At 46.5% G+C, this 18,603-nt stretch overlaps 1 protein-coding gene across 1 annotated transcript in view; it reads left to right on the top strand.

Moving 5' to 3' along the window:
* The window catches only part of LOC129385921 (uncharacterized), an 81,166-nt gene that overhangs the window by 50,758 nt on the left and 11,805 nt on the right, over positions 1 to 18,603 (top strand). Inside the window, exons 12-14 of the mRNA XM_055073083.2 lie at positions 2,922 to 2,975; positions 3,577 to 3,648; positions 7,467 to 7,544. Coding sequence (XP_054929058.2) covers positions 2,922 to 2,975; positions 3,577 to 3,648; positions 7,467 to 7,544 — 204 coding nt within the window. The remainder of the gene's footprint in view (positions 1 to 2,921; positions 2,976 to 3,576; positions 3,649 to 7,466; positions 7,545 to 18,603) is intronic.

Below are 18,603 nucleotides of genomic sequence, written 5' to 3'. Positions count from 1 at the left end.
GCCGGATCATCTAGCTGTCCCCGCAAAGAGGAGTTTGAGCACATGCTTGACCTTGTCTTCATGCGTCCCTCCTCCAATCTTTGGGCCTCGCCACTCCATATGGTGCCTAAGAAGACCGGTGACTGACGCCCCTGCGGCGATTGCCGTGCTCTCACTGCCCCGGACTGGTGCAATACCTCGCTTTCAGCATTTTACGTCAGCACTGTACGGCTGCACCATTTTTAGCAAGGTCGACTTGGTGAAAGCCTAAAACCATGTTCCTGTGGAGCCCTCAGATGCTCCGAAGGCCGTCATTATAAGACCCTTCGGCCTGTTCGAATACCTGCACATGCCATTTGGTCTTCGTAATGCGGCCCACACCTTTCAGCGTTTTGTTTACCAGGTATTACGTGGCTTGACGTGCGCCATTGCCTATCTTGACATCCTCGTCTACAGCACCACCGCCCAAGCTCACAAGCTTCATCTACGTCAAGTGTTCAAAACTAGGCAAGCTTGATCTTTTTGTTAAAGGTCTGAAGACCGAGTTCGGTGTTACGGAGTTGGATTTTCTCGGCCGTTGCATTAACGCACACAGCTTTCGTCCACTCTCGACCCGCGTCACAGCCATCCGTGAGTTTCTTCAGCGTCCACCACCATGCAACTGCCCGAATTTCTTGGCCTCGCAAGGTATTATCGCCGCTTCATTACTCGCTGCGCCAATATACCGCAGCCTCTCCACGACCTTCCCTCGGACCTCAAGACACAGAATCCTCCCGTGACCTGGAACAGTCGCTACACTACACCACCGCTACACTGCTACACTGCCGCCTCGCTACACTCGACCGTGTGTTTAGAGGCATCAAAGAAGCCGTTGCCAGCGCGACGCTCCTCGTCCACCCACATGCGACGCCTCAACCTCTGTCATAGTTGACGCATCGGACACCGCTGTCAACGCAGTCTTGCAGCAGTTCGTTGCTGGTGCTTGGCAGCCCATCGCCTTCTTTTCCAAGAAGCTTGCGTCCCCCGAGCGCCGCTACAGCACGTTTGGCCGAGAGCTGCTTGCCATATATTTTGATGTGAAGCGCTTTTCAAATTTCATTTTTCACTGGTCATAAACCACTGACGCGCCCTAGTGTCCAGCATCACCTCCTACGCTCCCTGCGAAATCAGACTGCTCGCCTACATTTCAGAATACACCAGCGACATTCGTGACGTCAGGGGAAAATCCAATGCCGTTGCCGACGCACTTTTTCTCACCGCCATCCATGCAACGGACCATGGCTGACCGGTCATCCACTTCACGACAGTTGCTACCACCCAGAGTGTCGACGCCGAGCTCCAGCTGCTTCATACGAGCGGCACCTCTCTGCTGTTTAAAGATATTTTGCTTCCTCACTGTGACGTGCCCCTCGTTTATGATACGTCCATCGGACGTCCTCGTCCTTACGTGCCTCGCCCATACCAACGGCCCGTCTTTGATGCCCTCCTTTCATTGGCTCATCCTGTCATTCACACGACACTGCGACTCGTCACTTCTCGTTATGTGTGGCTCAGTATCAGAGCAGACGTCCGTCGCTGGTCACACGCATGCTTCAACTGCAAACATTCTAAAGTGCATCGTTATACTGTGACACCTCTTGGCACATTTCCATCCCCGGACGCTCGCTTCAGCCATCTGCACATCGATATTGTTAGCGCCCTTCTTCCCTGCGGGATACATCGCTACCTGTTAACCTGCATTGACAGGTTCACCAGGTGCCCTGAAGCGATGCCCCTCCTGGACATAACGGCCAAATCGATAGCTCGAGCACTCATCATACTCTTGATGAGCCACTATTCCACCATTAGGACTCAGCGGGGCCGTCAATTCGCCTCAACATTGTTCATTAATCTCTCTCGGCTCCTCCGCGTCAATGACATTGGGGAAGGGGGGGGGGGGGCGGAGTGGTCGCTCGTTGCTCGCCGTTGGCTATCAGCAGCAACGCGGATGTCGGTGCCAATATCAAGACTAGCTATTTTCACCCGATATCCAATGGGATCATCGAACTTTTTCACCGCCAACTGAAGGCTTCACTCATTGATTTGACTTTTCCTTTACCATGCATCGACCGCCTTCCTTTTGTTATGCTTGGCATGTGCACCGCTTTTCGCAGTGAATCTGCCTCCAGCGCCGCCGGGCTTACGTTTGGCACAACTCATCGAGTCCCTGGCGAATTCTTCGGCAACTCGCCCATCGTACCCACTGGCGGTTCCGACCATGCCTACTATCTACGCAGCGCTATGCGTAGGGTCATTCCTCCCCGACAACGACGTTCTTCCCGCCGGGTATACGTCAACCCTGGCCTAACCGCCCGCAGAGCTGCCCGCACGTCCTTGTGTGCCACGATGCCTTGCGTGCTCCCTTACGGCCCCCGTATCGTGGTCCGTTCAAAGTACTCAAGCGTGCACCTAAAAACTTTCTATTGTTCATCAATGCCTGGGAAGACACGGTTTCTGTCGGCCGTCTGAAGCCTGCTTGTTTGGACTCTGACGCTTCAGCTACTTCTGCTACCACATTCATTCCCGACCAGGCCAGTCCTACTGGCCGCGTGCGTTTCGCACTATCACCATCTGCTCTTCGCCATCCATTCAGCTCACGGCTTCCTCGCTACAAGGGGGGCCCTGTAGCGCACTACTATGTGCCACAGGGATCCGACCACAAAAGACGATGACGACGCTCCCAGTACGCTGACGGTGCACGAGCAATGGAATCGGCGGTTATGAAAACGAGGGCCAGTGGCGTTTGGTCCCGCTCCCGCCTCGTCGTGCGGGCCCTGTCAAAATATAATTTCCGGACACCCGGTACCTGCGTCTGTATGGTCTCTTTTCACCAGGAACACCATACACAAGATTGGTTGTTGCGATAAAACACGATTAATGATGGATCGTCTTTTGCATCGCAGGATGAATGCAGTCCTCCCTTGCAGCTGTCGTTCAGGCGTACCACATCTGATGAGGTAATTACCTGCGTTTATCTTTGGTGACAGTAAGCAAACATTGCTTTTGCTGGAATAAGCATTGCCGTTCATGGTGGCTTCTTTTCTCTTTTAACAACGCATTCCAATGAGACTGTCAAGTAATTTAGCAGATGCCTCTTGAGTGCGCAGGCTTTCACCTTCACATTCTTTGGCATATCCTAAAGTGATTGTAAATTTTTTCGCATGTTAGTAACCTAGTCAGGGTACTGTTTCCACTGATTGTTGTGACAATGTGGGCTATGCAGATAATCAAGGATTGCGCCAGAGGTTATCTGTTCATAGTGCGTCGCTTATGCATATGTATAACAGTTATCAACGTATGCTGCGACCATACATATTTACTTGGCACCACTATATTATAGCATAGGCAAGATTGGTTATTACGAGATACCAAAATAACTGCTAGATTGTCTTTTTTGTTTTTGTTTTATGATCGGACCGGGCCTATCATTCAGGGTCTGTTCAGTGGTTGCACGTCTCATGAGGTAATTGCTGTTTATGCTTGGTGACAGTAGACAAACTATGTTTTTGCTGGTATAAGTCTTGCAATTACTGGTGGATTGTCTTTTCTGCATTCTAGGAACCATGTGAAGGCACACTTCCCGTTGAGAACGACGACATCCTGGATAATACTGACGCGGTTGACGCAGAGGTTAGCTGCGTACAACTCATTTTATGTGCAATACTTGGCGTCAGTGCGCATATTTTAGCAACCGGACTCATTTCTGCAAAATGAAATCGTATCTCTTGATCATTTCATCATTTCTTCCGGTATTTTAAAGAGCCACCTTGTTGTAGAAATACTCTTGTTCACGCTCACTTAGGTAGCCTCATTGTTGAGATAATCGTGACAGGGGTGAGCTATGTCTATTCGGGTAATTTATCTTCTTGCACTTCAGCATGGTGATGGGAGTGGACTACGGCAGAAACAACACGGAAAATGGATGTTACGCTGCACGCATTAATTGTGGTAGTGCGCACGTTACTCAATCTTGCTTGAAGTTAAGCGCTGCATCGTGACGCATCATAACATAAGCAGCATAGAAAGCAGTTAACGCCGGTTTGTACGAATTCTTATTTCTTTACAATATAAGTTACTGCATCGCGAAAATTCTCATTACTATCACTAGCTACAAGTTCCGCGATAAGTGAGTTAAATTTGTTGAAGGTACGTGGCAAGACTGTAAAAATGCTTGAATGCGTTTCAGCCTCTAGTTAAAGTTCATGAAAGCCGCTGTCTTCCTAGGTCAGGCGTGGGTGAAAATTTGCTGTATTACCCGTATTATTTACTTATTTATTTATTTATTTAGTTATTTGTGTATTAAAAGATTACTGCCAGCCTCTGATTAGAGGCCTTAAGCAGAAGGGGTTACATACATGACGAACAATAATTGAGTACAAGGTGTGAAGCGTGAGCAAAATGAAATAGCACTGAATTTGAATATGTGAACAGCGTGTCATTTTCGAAAACGTAGCATTTGAGCTAACAATGTAAAACGATTCCAGAAGAAGAAAGTGTAAAGTGCTCTTGGCGCTAAGTTGACGAACACTTAAGAGACAGAAAAACAAAAAAAGAATATATGTATACAAAGCGTGGCAAACGACTTCAGAAAATATATCCTATCAAACATAACGTATTAGCGTGTATAAAAATGTGTAGCAGTGGCACACGCATCACAAAGCACGTGCGTTCAGTTACGTGGAAGGACAGGCCGAAAGAAAAGAAACAAAGGTATGAAAAAAGGAAAGCAGGGCAGTGATGTACCCCGCTCATTTATACATTTTCTTTAAGCAGTTTTAACAATGATTTATTGGTGTCACAAGCAACCACCGCAGCAAGAAGTACATTCGATTCCCTAAAGGTTCAGGGAAAATATGAATTTCTAAACGCTTCTGTTTTGCAGTAGTAATCTTTAAGCTGCTTAGCGCGGATATACCGAGTTGATCGAAGAGCGAGAGGCTCGGTATACATGTTTTTGTCGATGCCTAATTTTCCATGATAGAGCAGATACATGTACTTTATTCGTTCTTTATATCTCCGTTTTTGTAGGGCAACTAGTTCTGCTGTTTCGAGCATAACTCTTGGTGATGCATATCGGCTAAAGGGAATTCAATAGAAATCTTATCGCCTTTCTCTTAATTTTTTCCACCTTTTTTATGTTAATATCGCTATGTTGATCCCAGACGACGGACCCATACTCAAGAATCAGGTGGACGAAAGTTTTGTAAGCTAGTAGCTTTATCTCACAGGGTGAAGCAACTCCTGAAGTAACCAAGTTTCTGCATGGCTTTCTTTTCTATGTATGCCACGTGCTATATTCCACTGTAAGTCCGAGCTGCTAACTACGTCCGAATATTTATAGCTTGTCACGCCGTCTAAAATTTGCCTATCGATCGAATACTGATTGCTTAAGGGTGTCGTTTCCGCGTCACGGTCATTGCTACAGTTTTTTGCGCATTTACTTTCATTTGCCATGTGCTGCACCATGACTGCATTGTAGACAGCGAGGCACTTAACAGCGATTGGTCAGCAGGACTACGGATTTCTTGATATAAAACGCAATCGTCAGCAAGCAATTTTATTTTAGTTGGCAGTTCCTGCGCAATATCATTGATGAACGTTAAGAAAAATAAGGGCCCAAGCACTGAGCCCTGTGGGATTCCGGATAGTACAGGCCCTGAACGTGAATGTGTTCCGTCTATGTTTACAGTTTGCCATATCGAAGTAAGGCATGCTTGAATCCAAGATAGAAGCGACTCATTTTTTAAGTATAGTTTTCAATTTTATCATGAATTTAGTGTGTGATACCCGGCCAAATGCTTTTGCTAAATCTAGAAAAATAATATCAATTTGCCCTTGCTCATCAAGAATAGTTGCGAAATCCTGAATGGTTTCTAAAAGCTGAGTAGTGGTTTAAACCATCTACGAAGTCCATGCTGCCTGGGGTCGAGAAAACCATGAAGCTCAGGAAAAACTGTTAGGTGTTTAAAGATAATGTGCTCATAATTTATGATGAGAGCCATGGTGGAGCGACAAGCTTTGATCGGTGCCATGTAAAGGGTGAATCGCCATCTGACTTTTTTTCATCAATTATGATCACCAGCATCATTGCCATTGTAATAATCATCAGCGTGACCCTCAGAATTAATTGGTTCGTAATCGTCATCATCATAAGCTTAGTCACATTTTTACACTGCAGTATCTTCAGGATCAGCCCACGAAATAGGCTGGAAACAGGAAACCCGATACAAAAAAGTGCCAACACCTCGCTAAAGAAGACCATGTTCACATGCCAGTGAGGTTAAAGTTAGCAAGTTTCTGTCATTATATGATGCGTTATGAACGGTTGTTATTAAAACGCAAATGGAGCATTAGAAGCAAACAGGTAGTTTCTTCGCATGCAGAGGGCTTTTCAGTGAGTGCGAATGATCGCTGTAGAACCTGTAAAGTATGGCGACATAAGTGACCTACCCTGCTCCACTACGCGCGTTCTCAGGTTTATGTCTGCACTGTGCCCGCGGAGGTTAAAATTTACCGTATTTTCGGTCCAATTTTCCGTTTATATGGGCGTAGTTTAAGCTTTCAAATATTCGAACCGATTCGAAAAATATTCGCATTTGCAAATAGTGAATATTCGATTCGTTATTCGAAATTATCCAATATTCCGACACCCTAAACGATTTTACTTGTCATATACTCGACAACAATGTTGGCCATGGGCTAAGTTATTACATCGTATGTGGTGAACTGTCTTATTTTGTTATTTCATGAGCCCAGTGACGGCAGGTTTTTTTACTCGGCAAAGGGGCGTACTCGGTAATGCTGACATAGTTCAAACACAGGTGGGCAGTACAACTATCACTGACGTGTAACATTTCGCGACCGTTTGCAGAGTAGAGCGCAGCCTTGGCAAGCATTTCAATAAAAATCTGTAAGCTGTCGGATTACCGAATTGTTGAATGCTATCGGATTATTCGAGCTAATCAGTGTATCACTTTCAAATGTGCATTTCCTAGGAACAATGTGGGACAGAGTTTTGTGGAATATCAACGTAAATATTCACAGCGCATTTTGAGAACATGCAACACGAAACCTTGGGTTAGTTTCGGCATTTATACTAAGTAGGAGAGTCTTGCTGCTGATTGCGGGCTTCAGTTTTTTGGTTAATAACGTGTGCACCAAATCCACTAAGCAAATCTAACGAATTATGGGTAAATGCGCACATGAATGGCAAGTGTTTGCACTCGTGTTTGCCAAGTAGCATAGAACACCTATAAGACCAACATTATTTATCTGGTTCACACAGCGTTTTTAAAAAAACTATAGCGACAAAACCTTGAAAAAAATTAGAGATCATCCTTCTTGAATGACTGAATGCAGTCAGTATGCAGCTTGTAACAAGCACATTCAGTTCCAGAATCAATAATTTTTAACTGCATTATTCTATTCTGTGATCTCTTGCATTCTAGGCACCAAGTGAAAATGGCCCTCCTCCAGAGTCGTCATTCTGTGGCATCTTTGGCAGCAATGAAATAATTTTGAAAAAGGTGCGTCATAGACACGTCGGTCTTATTCAGTGTTGTGTGAAAGCATTATAGTCATTTGCAGGATTAGTAACACCATGTAACGCCTAGTGCCTGCGGCCGCAGCGGCTGGAATTGAAGACAATTCGCACCGTACGAAGCATGCTTGTGAGTGTGACATCAAATAACAGTTGATGCATGGCAGCAGTGGTGGCCATGCACTGGTTAGTACTTAGTCAAACGACTCGATAACAATATCGTATCCTAAAAAAATACCTTCGTTGTAACCGCCGTTCATTATAAGCATCAATATTCGTTAGACGCTGATATTCGAGAGCAATGTAATATACTTCGTTGTATTAGATTATTGAGCCTCAATGTTTCATTCATTGTGTTCAGTCTTTAAACAATAACGCGTCCAATTTTGCACCTGTAGTGGCAATAAGGTTGAACAAGAACATTAGCTGTACACACAGTTGTGTAGTGGCCCACTCCACGGCCCTGTTTCTAAGCGCAAGCACTTATGGCCTCCACATTTCCGCATGCGTGTCATTCAACTCAAATGCATAGCGTCTCGCCAACTTCGTGAAGTGCAGTTAGGACTAGGGATCGTTTGAGCCAGAGAAGGAAGGAGGGGCTACTCATGGTCCACTACTAATCTTTCTGTAACTCGGGGCGCGGAAGCTGCTTGGAGGTGGACCATGGAGGAGACACTTGTGCTGGTTGTTTTAACCATGTAACGGCCAACGTACCGTATCAGCTACGCCGAATTCCATGCCTTAAATGGCCATTTTAGACGTCAGAAGCTTAGCCTAACATCATTAGTTGTGTTTTTATACGCTTGAGTGATGTTTTCAGCCTGTCAGTAGCCCAACAAACCAGTTGCTAATAATTACTACGCTAATTAGGTTTTAACTCAATATTTAGTTGGACTGGCTTGTAGAGATATCCTTTCGGTGGCCAAAAATAAAGGTGGACAATATTTTTCGAATTTTGCTTGATGTATAACTATGGTTGGGCACAATACTGTCAACTCTACGGAATTGTTTTAGGCCTTGTTTAGGGGAAAATTGAAATTTGTCTGAGCCTAGAAAATTTTCGCCCTTCGACATTGAAACATTAAAACTGCTGAGGTGATGGTGCTTTTTTATTTCAGTCACCACAAATTGCTTTCGCCTTAGCATGCGAAAGCACTTTTTACCGTACTGCAGTGCCATTAAACGCACTACGCCAAGCAAACAACAGGGTACGTGTAGATGCCGTGATCCCTTTAACGGAGAACTGCCAGTGCTTAAAGTCAGAAAGGGCCCGGTTGGGGGGGGGGGGAGGCGTTATTTTCTGAGGAGAACCTAGGCCCACCCTCGGAAGGTTAACTTGATACCCATTTCACAAAGCGCTGCAGGCCATTTTATTAAGAGTAGTGCCTTGCGCGTGGCAATTATATCTTCATTTTTTTTCGGTTAATGATTTATTGGGCATAACAGGTTAATGTGGCGTTATCGAAAACAGGTATTGTCGTACTGCTGCATGCATTTCCCTGCGGAACAGCACATGATGGTCACCACCCTTGTTCGACTGAGAATCTTGGCACAGCATACTGTTCCTTGATCCACTTTAGCGTGAAGCTACCTGTTCGTGAATTGGTGAAGGTTTAGCTTAGTTTGCTTAGGTTAGCAGTTCATTTTCCTTCGTTTAGTTGTGCTTCTTGACTACTGTGTTGCACAAAAGACGCATGAATTTTGTCTAGCTTCGTAAGTAGGTAGGTGTGCAAACCATAACATATATTGTTGTAGTTGTGCCTGAGGCTGTCATATATGCAACTCATGCGCTGTGATGTAGACAGACTAATTTTCTTTGAGTTCACATATTTTTAACCCTTTACCTTCCGAGGTATTTGTGAAAAAAAAAAAATGTTTCCAAAATGCCCACTTTTTTCAAAGTGCTTGACTGAATATGCGCATGTAATAAATGACCGAAATAATATCTTTGTTTTCAGAACACCGATAAAAATTTGTTTAACTCTAGAGAACGTCGGCTTCATTACACTGCTTGAAGTTGGGTTTCTTCAGCGCCAGTGAAGTAAACGAAAAGTATATGTCGCGAATACATCTTCTGTGGCCTATGAGACTTGAGGAAACCGACTTTCACGTAGAACCACATTTAGCCATGTAGCGAAGCGCTTGTACGGCACACATCGAACCCAGTATCAGGAGTTCCTTTCCAGACTTCCCAGAGTATATGCGTTTTCTTTTTACACATTATTCACTATAAAAGTATATACCCATCATGATCATCATCATCATCATCATCATCATCATCATCATCATCATCATCCTGTTTTATGGCCACTGCAAGGACGAAGGCCTCTCCCTGCGATCTCCAATTACCCTTGTCCTGCGCCAACCAATTCCAACTAGCGCTCCAGAATTTCCTAATTTCGTCGCTCCACCTATTCTTTTGCCGTCCTCGACTGCGTTTGCCTTCTCTTGGTACCCATTCTGTAACCCCAATGGTCCATCGGTTAACTAACTGGCGCATTACATGACCTGCCCAGCTCTCTTTTTTCTCTTGATGTCAATTAGAATATCCTTTATACCCGTTTGCTCGCTGATCCAAACCGCTCTCTTTCTGTCTCTTAACGTTATGCCTAGCAATCTTCGTTCCATGGCTCAATGCATGGTCCTTAACTTGTTCTCATGCTTCTTTGTCAGCCTCCAAGTTTCTGTCCCATATGTCAGCACTGGTAAAATGCACTGATTGTACACCTTCCTTTCCAATGATAATGGCAAGCTTCCAGTCAAGAGCTAACAATGTCTGTCCTATGCAATTTAACCCGTTTTTCTTCTTCTATCAATATCCTTCCCATGATCAGGGTATACCCTGTGACTAATTCACCTAGTTAAACGTACTCCTTCACATACTCTAGAGGCTGACTGGCGATCCTCAACTCTTGTTCCTTTGACCAGCTATTCATCATTACCTTTGTTCTTCTGTATATTAATCTTCAACCCCACTCTTACACTCTCTCTGTGAAGGTCCTCTATCATTTGTTGTAACTCGTCTGCATTGTTGTGGAATAGAACAATGTCATCGTCGAATCGAAGGTTGCTGAGATATATGCCATCGATCCTTACTCCTAAGCCTTCCCAGTTTAATAGCTTGAATACTGCTTTAAAAAATTATACAAGTGATATATATATATATATATATATATATATATATATATATATATATTGGTTTAGAGTCTGTGGGTGCTGTCGCCAATACCAGAGCTAACGAACGCTCTTCTACTATTTTCACTCCACCTCGACGCTTCTCTCCGCGTTATCGCAACCCGACTGAGTGGAGAACTGCGGGCGACCAGCCGATATGTTTCACCTATCGCCGCATTGGTCATGTCGCCCGATACTGTCGCAACTCGTGGCTCTCAACACCTCGAAGGACGACGCACCCGAGCCGTTTTGATAGAAATTCCCGCAATGTATAGCCCACCGCCGAGTCTAACGGTGCCGCCAACTCTGCTCGGAACAGGTAGTCCAGCCGCTCACCATCGCCGCACGGACACCAGTCTCGTTCACCGCAAACACGTCGACCATCTTCCCGTTCGCCGCTGCCACGTCACCTTTCGTCCCCGGTGGCTTCTGGCCGCATCGTTTCGGAAAACTAGGAAATGCAGCCCTCCGAGGTGGTGCTGCATTGCCGACTACTGCAACAAATCCTCGGTCTGTGCCCACGAGGAGTAGTGTAATTGACGCTAAAATAGGCGGCGTACCTGTCCAAGCACTCGTCGACACTGGAGCCCAAGTATCTGTGATCAGCGCTAACCTACGCAGACGTTTAAAAAAGGTCCTCACCCCAGTGGCTGCCCCAGTGCTTCGTGTGGACGACGGCGGCTTTTGGTTGTTCTTGGAAAGTGTATTGCCAGTTTAAGCATAGCCGGCCGCCCTACTTCTGTTCTCTTTGCCATGATCGACAAGTGCCCTCACAAAGTTATCCTTGAATTGGAATTTTTATCCCTTCATTCTGCTCTCATCGACTGACTGACTGACTGACTGAAAAACTTTATTGGTCGAAGTATTGATAGAGAGCGGGTGGAGCAGTCCTTAAGGGGCCGTTCCTTATTAAAATCAGGTGGGCTCCTCATTACAGAAGCCCATTGGCTGTAGCCGCGACTCGGACACGGCCGACCGGGGCCATCTGGCTCGCCAGGTCGGAGCAGCCGAGCAGGGCCGCCTCCCAGCCCTCCCGAGTAATGTTGGGTATAAGGGGAAGGTGCGGGGTTGACTGGCATGCCCACACCATGTGCAAGATGTCCGAAGATTTTTCGTCACAGTGCGGGCACTTCCCTGTGCACGCAGGGTCGAAATGTTTTAGGACTGCCGGGCACAACAGTGTTTTAGTATAGAAGCGAAGGAGCAAACACTCCTCCGCCTTCGTGATGCCGTACAGGGCTTAGGAAAGATTGCGCCAGCGTTCTTCAGTTAGAACTGCCTCAACTCGCCGACGCTCCGAGAACCACCCCACCGCACTTGTGCTGGCTTCACGATATGCGTCTGTTACCCGAGGCAGTTACTTACGTCGCTTTGACCGCCCAGCCACAGGTTCCTGACGGTGTGCTTCGCCCCATCATCGACGTGCTTTTGAACAAGAACGTTGCCGTTCCACATACACTAGTCTCTGTTACTAATAACGACGTCGTTCTACCGCTTCTGAATATCAGCTTGTGCCCTCAAGTGATTCCAGCCGGCATGTTTTTGGCCAGTGTTTCTAGTGGTTCCGAATTCGATATCGAGAATCTGAATGCCGAGTGTGGTTTATTAGCACCACTTGCAACTCCCAGCTCTGGTTCCTTAACGGATGACTTCGCAAAAATGATTGCACCTGACCTCACCTCTGCACAGCCCACGGACATACGTCTCCTGCTTGACTCGTACAGTGACATCTTTGATTTTGGCGACGGGCCTTTAGGCCAAACATCACTTGTTCAGCACCGTATAAACACTAGAGACACGAATCCTATTCGTCGGCGTTCCCATCGTGTATCGCATGCTGAACGTCGAGTCATCCAATCAGAAATGGACAAAATGCTACGCAAAGGGTCCTCCTGTTTTCCTTGTGAAAAAAAAAAAAAGATGGTACCTTGCATTGTTGCGTCGATTATCGCCACTTAAATAAAATCACACTAAATTATTATGCAAAAAGGGGGTGAGGCGTGCAGACAGGACACAAGAGTAGAGAAGTGGACAACACGAATGCTGAATATCAACTAAAGGGAGCACTGAGGCGAAAAAAGAAATAAGACACAAAACTCATCTGCGCAAGCTCTGGAATGGTATCACCACGTGTCAATCGGGTACATGTGCCGGTTTATGTGAGAGATAACTGTTAAGGCACTTAATCTCTCCCTTACGTAAAGTAATTGAAGGCTGACTCAGGCACGCACTTCCACCATTATAGATATGCCTTGCCTCTATCATAAGACGCGTAACTTCATTCTTATGCCTGCTATGCGTGTTATCTGTCACGTAGAACGGCACATGTACCCGACTGACACGTGGTGATACCATACCAGAGCTTGCGCAGGCGAGTTTAGTGTCTTCTTTCTTTTTTCGCCTCAGTGCTTTCTTCAGTTGATAGTCGGCATTCGTGTTTTCCACTTTCCTACTCTTGTGTCCCTTCTGCACGCCTCACCCCCTTTTGCATAATGAATCTTTACCAACTAGCTCAGCTTTCTGTCGTTCTAAGCTTCACACGACAAGACGTCTACCCACTACCACGCATCGATGACGCCTTGGACTGCTTGCACGGAGCTAAATACTTCTCGTTCATCGATCTTCCATCCGGCTGCTGGTAGATTTCAGTAGATCAAATGAAGTGCGAGAAGACGGCCTTCATCACGTTGGTTGATTTATATCAGTTCAAAATCATGTCCTTTGGCCTATGCATTCTCCTGCGACATTTGAACGTACGATGGACTCACTTTTGCGAGGCTACAAATGGGCCACCTGTCTTTGTTACTTTGACGATGTCATTGTTTTTCTCCCACGTTCGGCAGCCACCTTACCCGGCTCACTGCAATTCTTTCAGCCTTCCGAAAAGCGGGCATTCAACTGAACTCCACAAAGTTTCAGTTCGGGCGCCATCAGATCACCGTGTAGGGACACCTCGTATACGCATCCGATGGCCAACCAGATCCGGAAAAAGTTCTTGCCGTACGCAGTTTCCCTCTGCCACGTTCTGCTTCTGACGTGCGCTGCTTCGTCGGTATGTGCTCTTACTTTCGCCGTTTCGTCAAAAACTTCGCCGACGTTGCTCGGCCTTTGCCAGATCCCCTAAAGAAGAACACGCCATTCTCATGGGGCCCGGAACAGGCTCACGCGTTTGATGCTCTCATCGGGTTTCTGACCACCCCTCTCATACTTGCCCACTGTGATCCGTCTGCACCGACCAAAGTCCACATTGACTGATGCAGTTACGGCATCGGCGCTGTTCTCGCCCAACAACAACATGGTACCGAGTACGTGATAGCTTACGCCAGCCGCCTGGTGTGACCTGCGGAGAGAAATTACTCCATCACCGATTGGCTTTAGTTTGGGCTGTCGCCAAGTTTCGGCCATATTTGTACGACCGCACGTTTTCGGTCGTTACAGACCACCACAAATTCTGCTGCCTGTCTTCCCTTCGGGACCCGACTGGACGGCTTGGTCGCTGGGCTTTGCGCCTCCAGGAATTTTCATTTAGTCTCCATTACAAGACTGGAAGTTGCAGCGGTGGCGTAGAGGTAGAACACCCGCCTCGCGTGCAAGATGTCCGTGGTTCGAATCCCGGTGCCGCGCAATTTTACACCAGATTCAAAAAAAAATTCCCCTGTTGATCAAATTCCATAAACAGGCCTGGAGTGTGGCCTGATCCCGGTGACCAGAACCGGTAACGCACTCCCTCACCAGAGCAGGATTGGCCACCCTGGTGCAGTACTTGGCGACAACCTCCTATATGAACACCAAAATCAAACCCCAGCAGCTGCGAAGCAACTGACCACGGCGGCGGTCAGACCTGCGACGCTGCAGAGGGTGCTAAGAATCCCTGGCTCCGGACAGGCCGCCATTGGAATATGAACCCGGCAACGTTTAACGCTAGAACGCTATCTAGAGAGGCGAGTCTAGCAGGGCTATTGGAGGAATTAGAGGGCAGTAAATGGGATATGATAGGGCTCAGTGAAGGTGGGAGGCCAAAAGAAGCATATACAGTGCTAAAAAGCGGGCACGTCCTGTGCTACCGGGGCTTAGCGGAGAGACGAGAACTAGGATTCGGATTCCTGATTAATAAGGACATAGTTGGTAAGATGCAGGAATTCTATAGCATTAACGAGAGAGTGGCAGGTCTTGTTGTGAAACTTAAAAAGAGGTACAAAATGAAGGTTGTACAGGTCTATGCCGCTACATCCAGTCGTGATGACCAGGAAGTCGGAAGCTTCTATGAAGACGTGGAATCGGCGTTGGGTAAAGTCAAAACAAAATACAGCATACTGATGGGCTACTTCAATGCCAAGCTAGGCAAGAAGCCGGCTGGAGACAAGGCAGTGGGGGAATGTGGCATAGGCACTAGGAATAGCAGGGGATAGTTATTAGTACAGTATGCGGAACAAAATAATATGCGAATAATGAATACCTTCTTCCGCAAGCGAGATAGCCGAAAGTAGACGTGGAGGAGCCCGAACGGCGAGACTAGAAATTAAATAGACTTCATACTCTGCGCTAACCCTGGCGTCATACAAGATGTGGACGTGCTCAGCAAGGTGCGCTGCAGTGACCATAGGATGGTAAGAACTCGAATTAGCCTAGACCTGAGGAGGAAACGGAAGCAACTGGTACATAAGAAGTCGATCAATGAGTTAGCGGTAAGAGGGAAAATAGAGTAATTCCAGATCAAGCTACAGAACAAGTATTCGGCTTTAACTCAAGAAGAGGACCTTCGTGTTGAAGCAATGAACGGCAATCTTGTGGGCATCATTAGGGAGTGTGCAATAGAAGTCGGTGGTAACTCCGTTAGACAGGATACCAGTAAGATATCGCAGGAGACGAAACATCTGATCAAGAAACGCCAATGTATGAAAGCCTCTAACTCTACAGCTAGAATAGAACTGGCAGAACTTTCGAAGTTACTCAACAAGCGTAAGACAGCTGACATAAGGAAGTATAATATGGATAGAATTGTACATGCTCTTAGGAACGGAGGAAGCCTCAAAGCAGTGAAGAAGGAACTAGGAATTGGTAAGAATCAGATGTATGCGTTAAGAGACAAAGCCGGCAGTATCATTACTAATATGGATGAGATAGTTCAAGTGGCTGAGGAGTTCTATAGAGATTTATACAGTACCAGTGGCACCAACGACGATAATGGAAGAGAGAATAGTCTAGAGGAATTCGAAATCCCACAGGTAACACTGGAAGAAGTAAAGAAAGCCTTGGGAGCTATGCAAAGGGGGAAGGCAGCTGGGGAGAATCAGGTAACAGAAGATTTGTTGAAGGATGGTGGGCAGATTGTTCTAGAGAAACTGGCCACCCTATATACGCAATGCCTCATGACTTCGAGCGTACCGGAATCTTGGAAAAACGCTAACATAATCCTAATCCATAAGAAAGGGGACGCCAATGACTTGAAAAATTATAGACCGATCACTTTACTGTCCGTCGCCTACAAAGTATTACTAAGGTAATTGCAAATAGAATCAGGAACACCTTAGACTTCCGTCAACTAAAGGACCAGGCAGGATTCCGTAAAGGCTACTCAAGAATAGACCATATTCACTCTATCAATCAGGTGATAGAAAAATGTGCGGAATATAATCAACCTTTATATATAGCTTTCATTGATTACGAGAAAGCGTTTGATTCAGTAGAAACCTCAGCAGTCATGGAGGCATTGCGTAATCAGGGTGTAGACAAGCCGTATGTAAAAATACTGAAACATATCTATAGCGGCTCCACAGCCACCGTAGTCCTCCATAAAGAAAGCAACAAAATCCCTATAAAGAAAGGTGTCAGGCAGGGAGATACGATCTCTCCGATGCTATTCACATCACAGCGTGTTTACAGGAGGTATTCAGAGACTTGGATTGGGAAAAATTGGGGATAAGAGTTAATGGAGAATACCTTAGTAACTAGCGATTCGCTGACGATATTGCCTTGCTTAGTAACTCAGGGGACCAACTGCAATGCATGCTCACTGACCTGGAGAGGCAAAGCCGAAGGGTGGGTCTAAAAATTAATCTGCAGAAAACTAAAGTAATGTTTAACAGTGTCGGAAGGGAACAGCAGTTTACAATAGGTAGTGAGGCACTGGAAGTGGTAAGGGAATACATCTACTTAGGACGGGTAGTGACTGCGGATCCTGATCATAAGACTGAAATAATCAGAAGAATAAGAATGGGCTGGGGTGCGTTTGGGAGGCATTCTCAGATGATGAGCAGCAGATTGCCATTATCCCTCAAGAAAAAAGTTTATAACAGCTGTGTCTTACCAGTACTCACGTACGGGGCAGAAACCTGGAGGCTTACGAAAAGGGTTCTACCTAAATTGAGGACGACGCAACGAGCTATGGAAAGAATGACTGATATAACGGTAAGGGACCAGAAAAGAGCAGATTGGGTGAGGGAACAAACGCGAGTTAATGATATCTTAGTTGAAATCAAGGAAAAAAAAATGGGCATGGGCAGGACATGTAATGAGGAGGGTAGATAACCGATGGTCATTGAAAGCTACGGAATGGATTCCAAGGGAAGGAAAGCGTAACAGAGGGCGGCAGAAAGTAAGGTGGGCGGATGAGATTAGGAAATTTGCAGGACAACATGGCCACAATTAGTACATGAGCGGGGTAGTTGGAGAAGTATGGGAGAGGCCTTTGCCCTGCAGTGGGCATAACCAGGCTGATGTTGAAGATGATGATGATGCTGACAAGACTGGACGCCTCCACAAGTACGCTGACCACCTGTCGCGTTACCTCGTGGATCCTCCCGGCCCTGTTTCGAATGACCAGGTGACCATTGCATAAACAGGCCTGGAGTGTGCGCCAATCTTGGTGCCTCGAACCGTTAACGCACTCCCTCACCAGAGCAGGATTGGCCACCCTGGTGCAGTACTTGGCCAAAACCTCCCATATGAGCACAACAATCAAACCCCGGCCCTCAGTCCCCAGTAGCTGCGAAGCAACTGACCATGGCGGCGGTCAGACCTGCGACGCAGCAGAGGGTGCTTGGAATCCCTGGTTCCGGACAGGCCGCCATTGGAATCTGAATCTGGAAACGTTTAACGCTGGAACTTTATGTAGTGAGGCGAGTCTAGCAGTGCTATTGGAGGAATTAGAGGGCAGTAATTAGGATATAATGGAGCTCAGTGAAGTTAAGAGGACGAAAGAAGCATATACAGAGAACCGCAAACGCATTGTCTAATCTAACTAGGCCTAATACAATGGCTATCCCTTTTGTGAAACAGCGCGTAAAAGGTAACACAACGCATCTCCATGGTCGATGACGTCGGACGTGATGGTCAGAATTTGCTGAGGGCCTGCAGGTAGCTCGGTATCTTCTCCTGCGTGCGTACGAAGTGGCTGGCACTTTTCATCGCCAAGCGGATAATCGGTGTCGGTCATACGTACGCGACATTGCCCACAACATATAGCAGCAGAAGCAGAGGCAAAGAAACCCCATACTAAAATCAGCTGGTGGGAGCATGGCGACAGCACAGCAAACTGTATGTGGTGGATAATGCCGTCGATCATAACACGCCGAGCACAAAACGCGGAAGGACGGCTAGATTCCCCTTGAGCTGCAACCAGCAGTGGTCCATCGTAAGGTGTTGTAACTTTCCTGAGATGCGCACACAAATCAGCATGCATAGCAGATAAAGTGGCACCAGTGTCCACCAAACCTTCAACGTGCACGCCCTCAACGAACACAGACATCTGATTGCAAGAACGCGCTGGAGGAACTATAGTCCTGTCGGTAAATGCAGTTTTTCCTCCGAAAACTGCATTACTTAGTTTTCCGGGCGACGGTCAGAGGTGAACGTGGCAGGCCGGCGCCGTG

The sequence above is a fragment of the Dermacentor andersoni genome, chromosome 7, assembly GCF_023375885.2.
Source record: "Dermacentor andersoni chromosome 7, qqDerAnde1_hic_scaffold, whole genome shotgun sequence".
Lineage (NCBI taxonomy): Eukaryota > Metazoa > Arthropoda > Arachnida > Ixodida > Ixodidae > Dermacentor > Dermacentor andersoni.
Note: the sequence above shows the minus strand (reverse complement) of the source record. Positions and strands in the feature narration are given on the sequence as shown.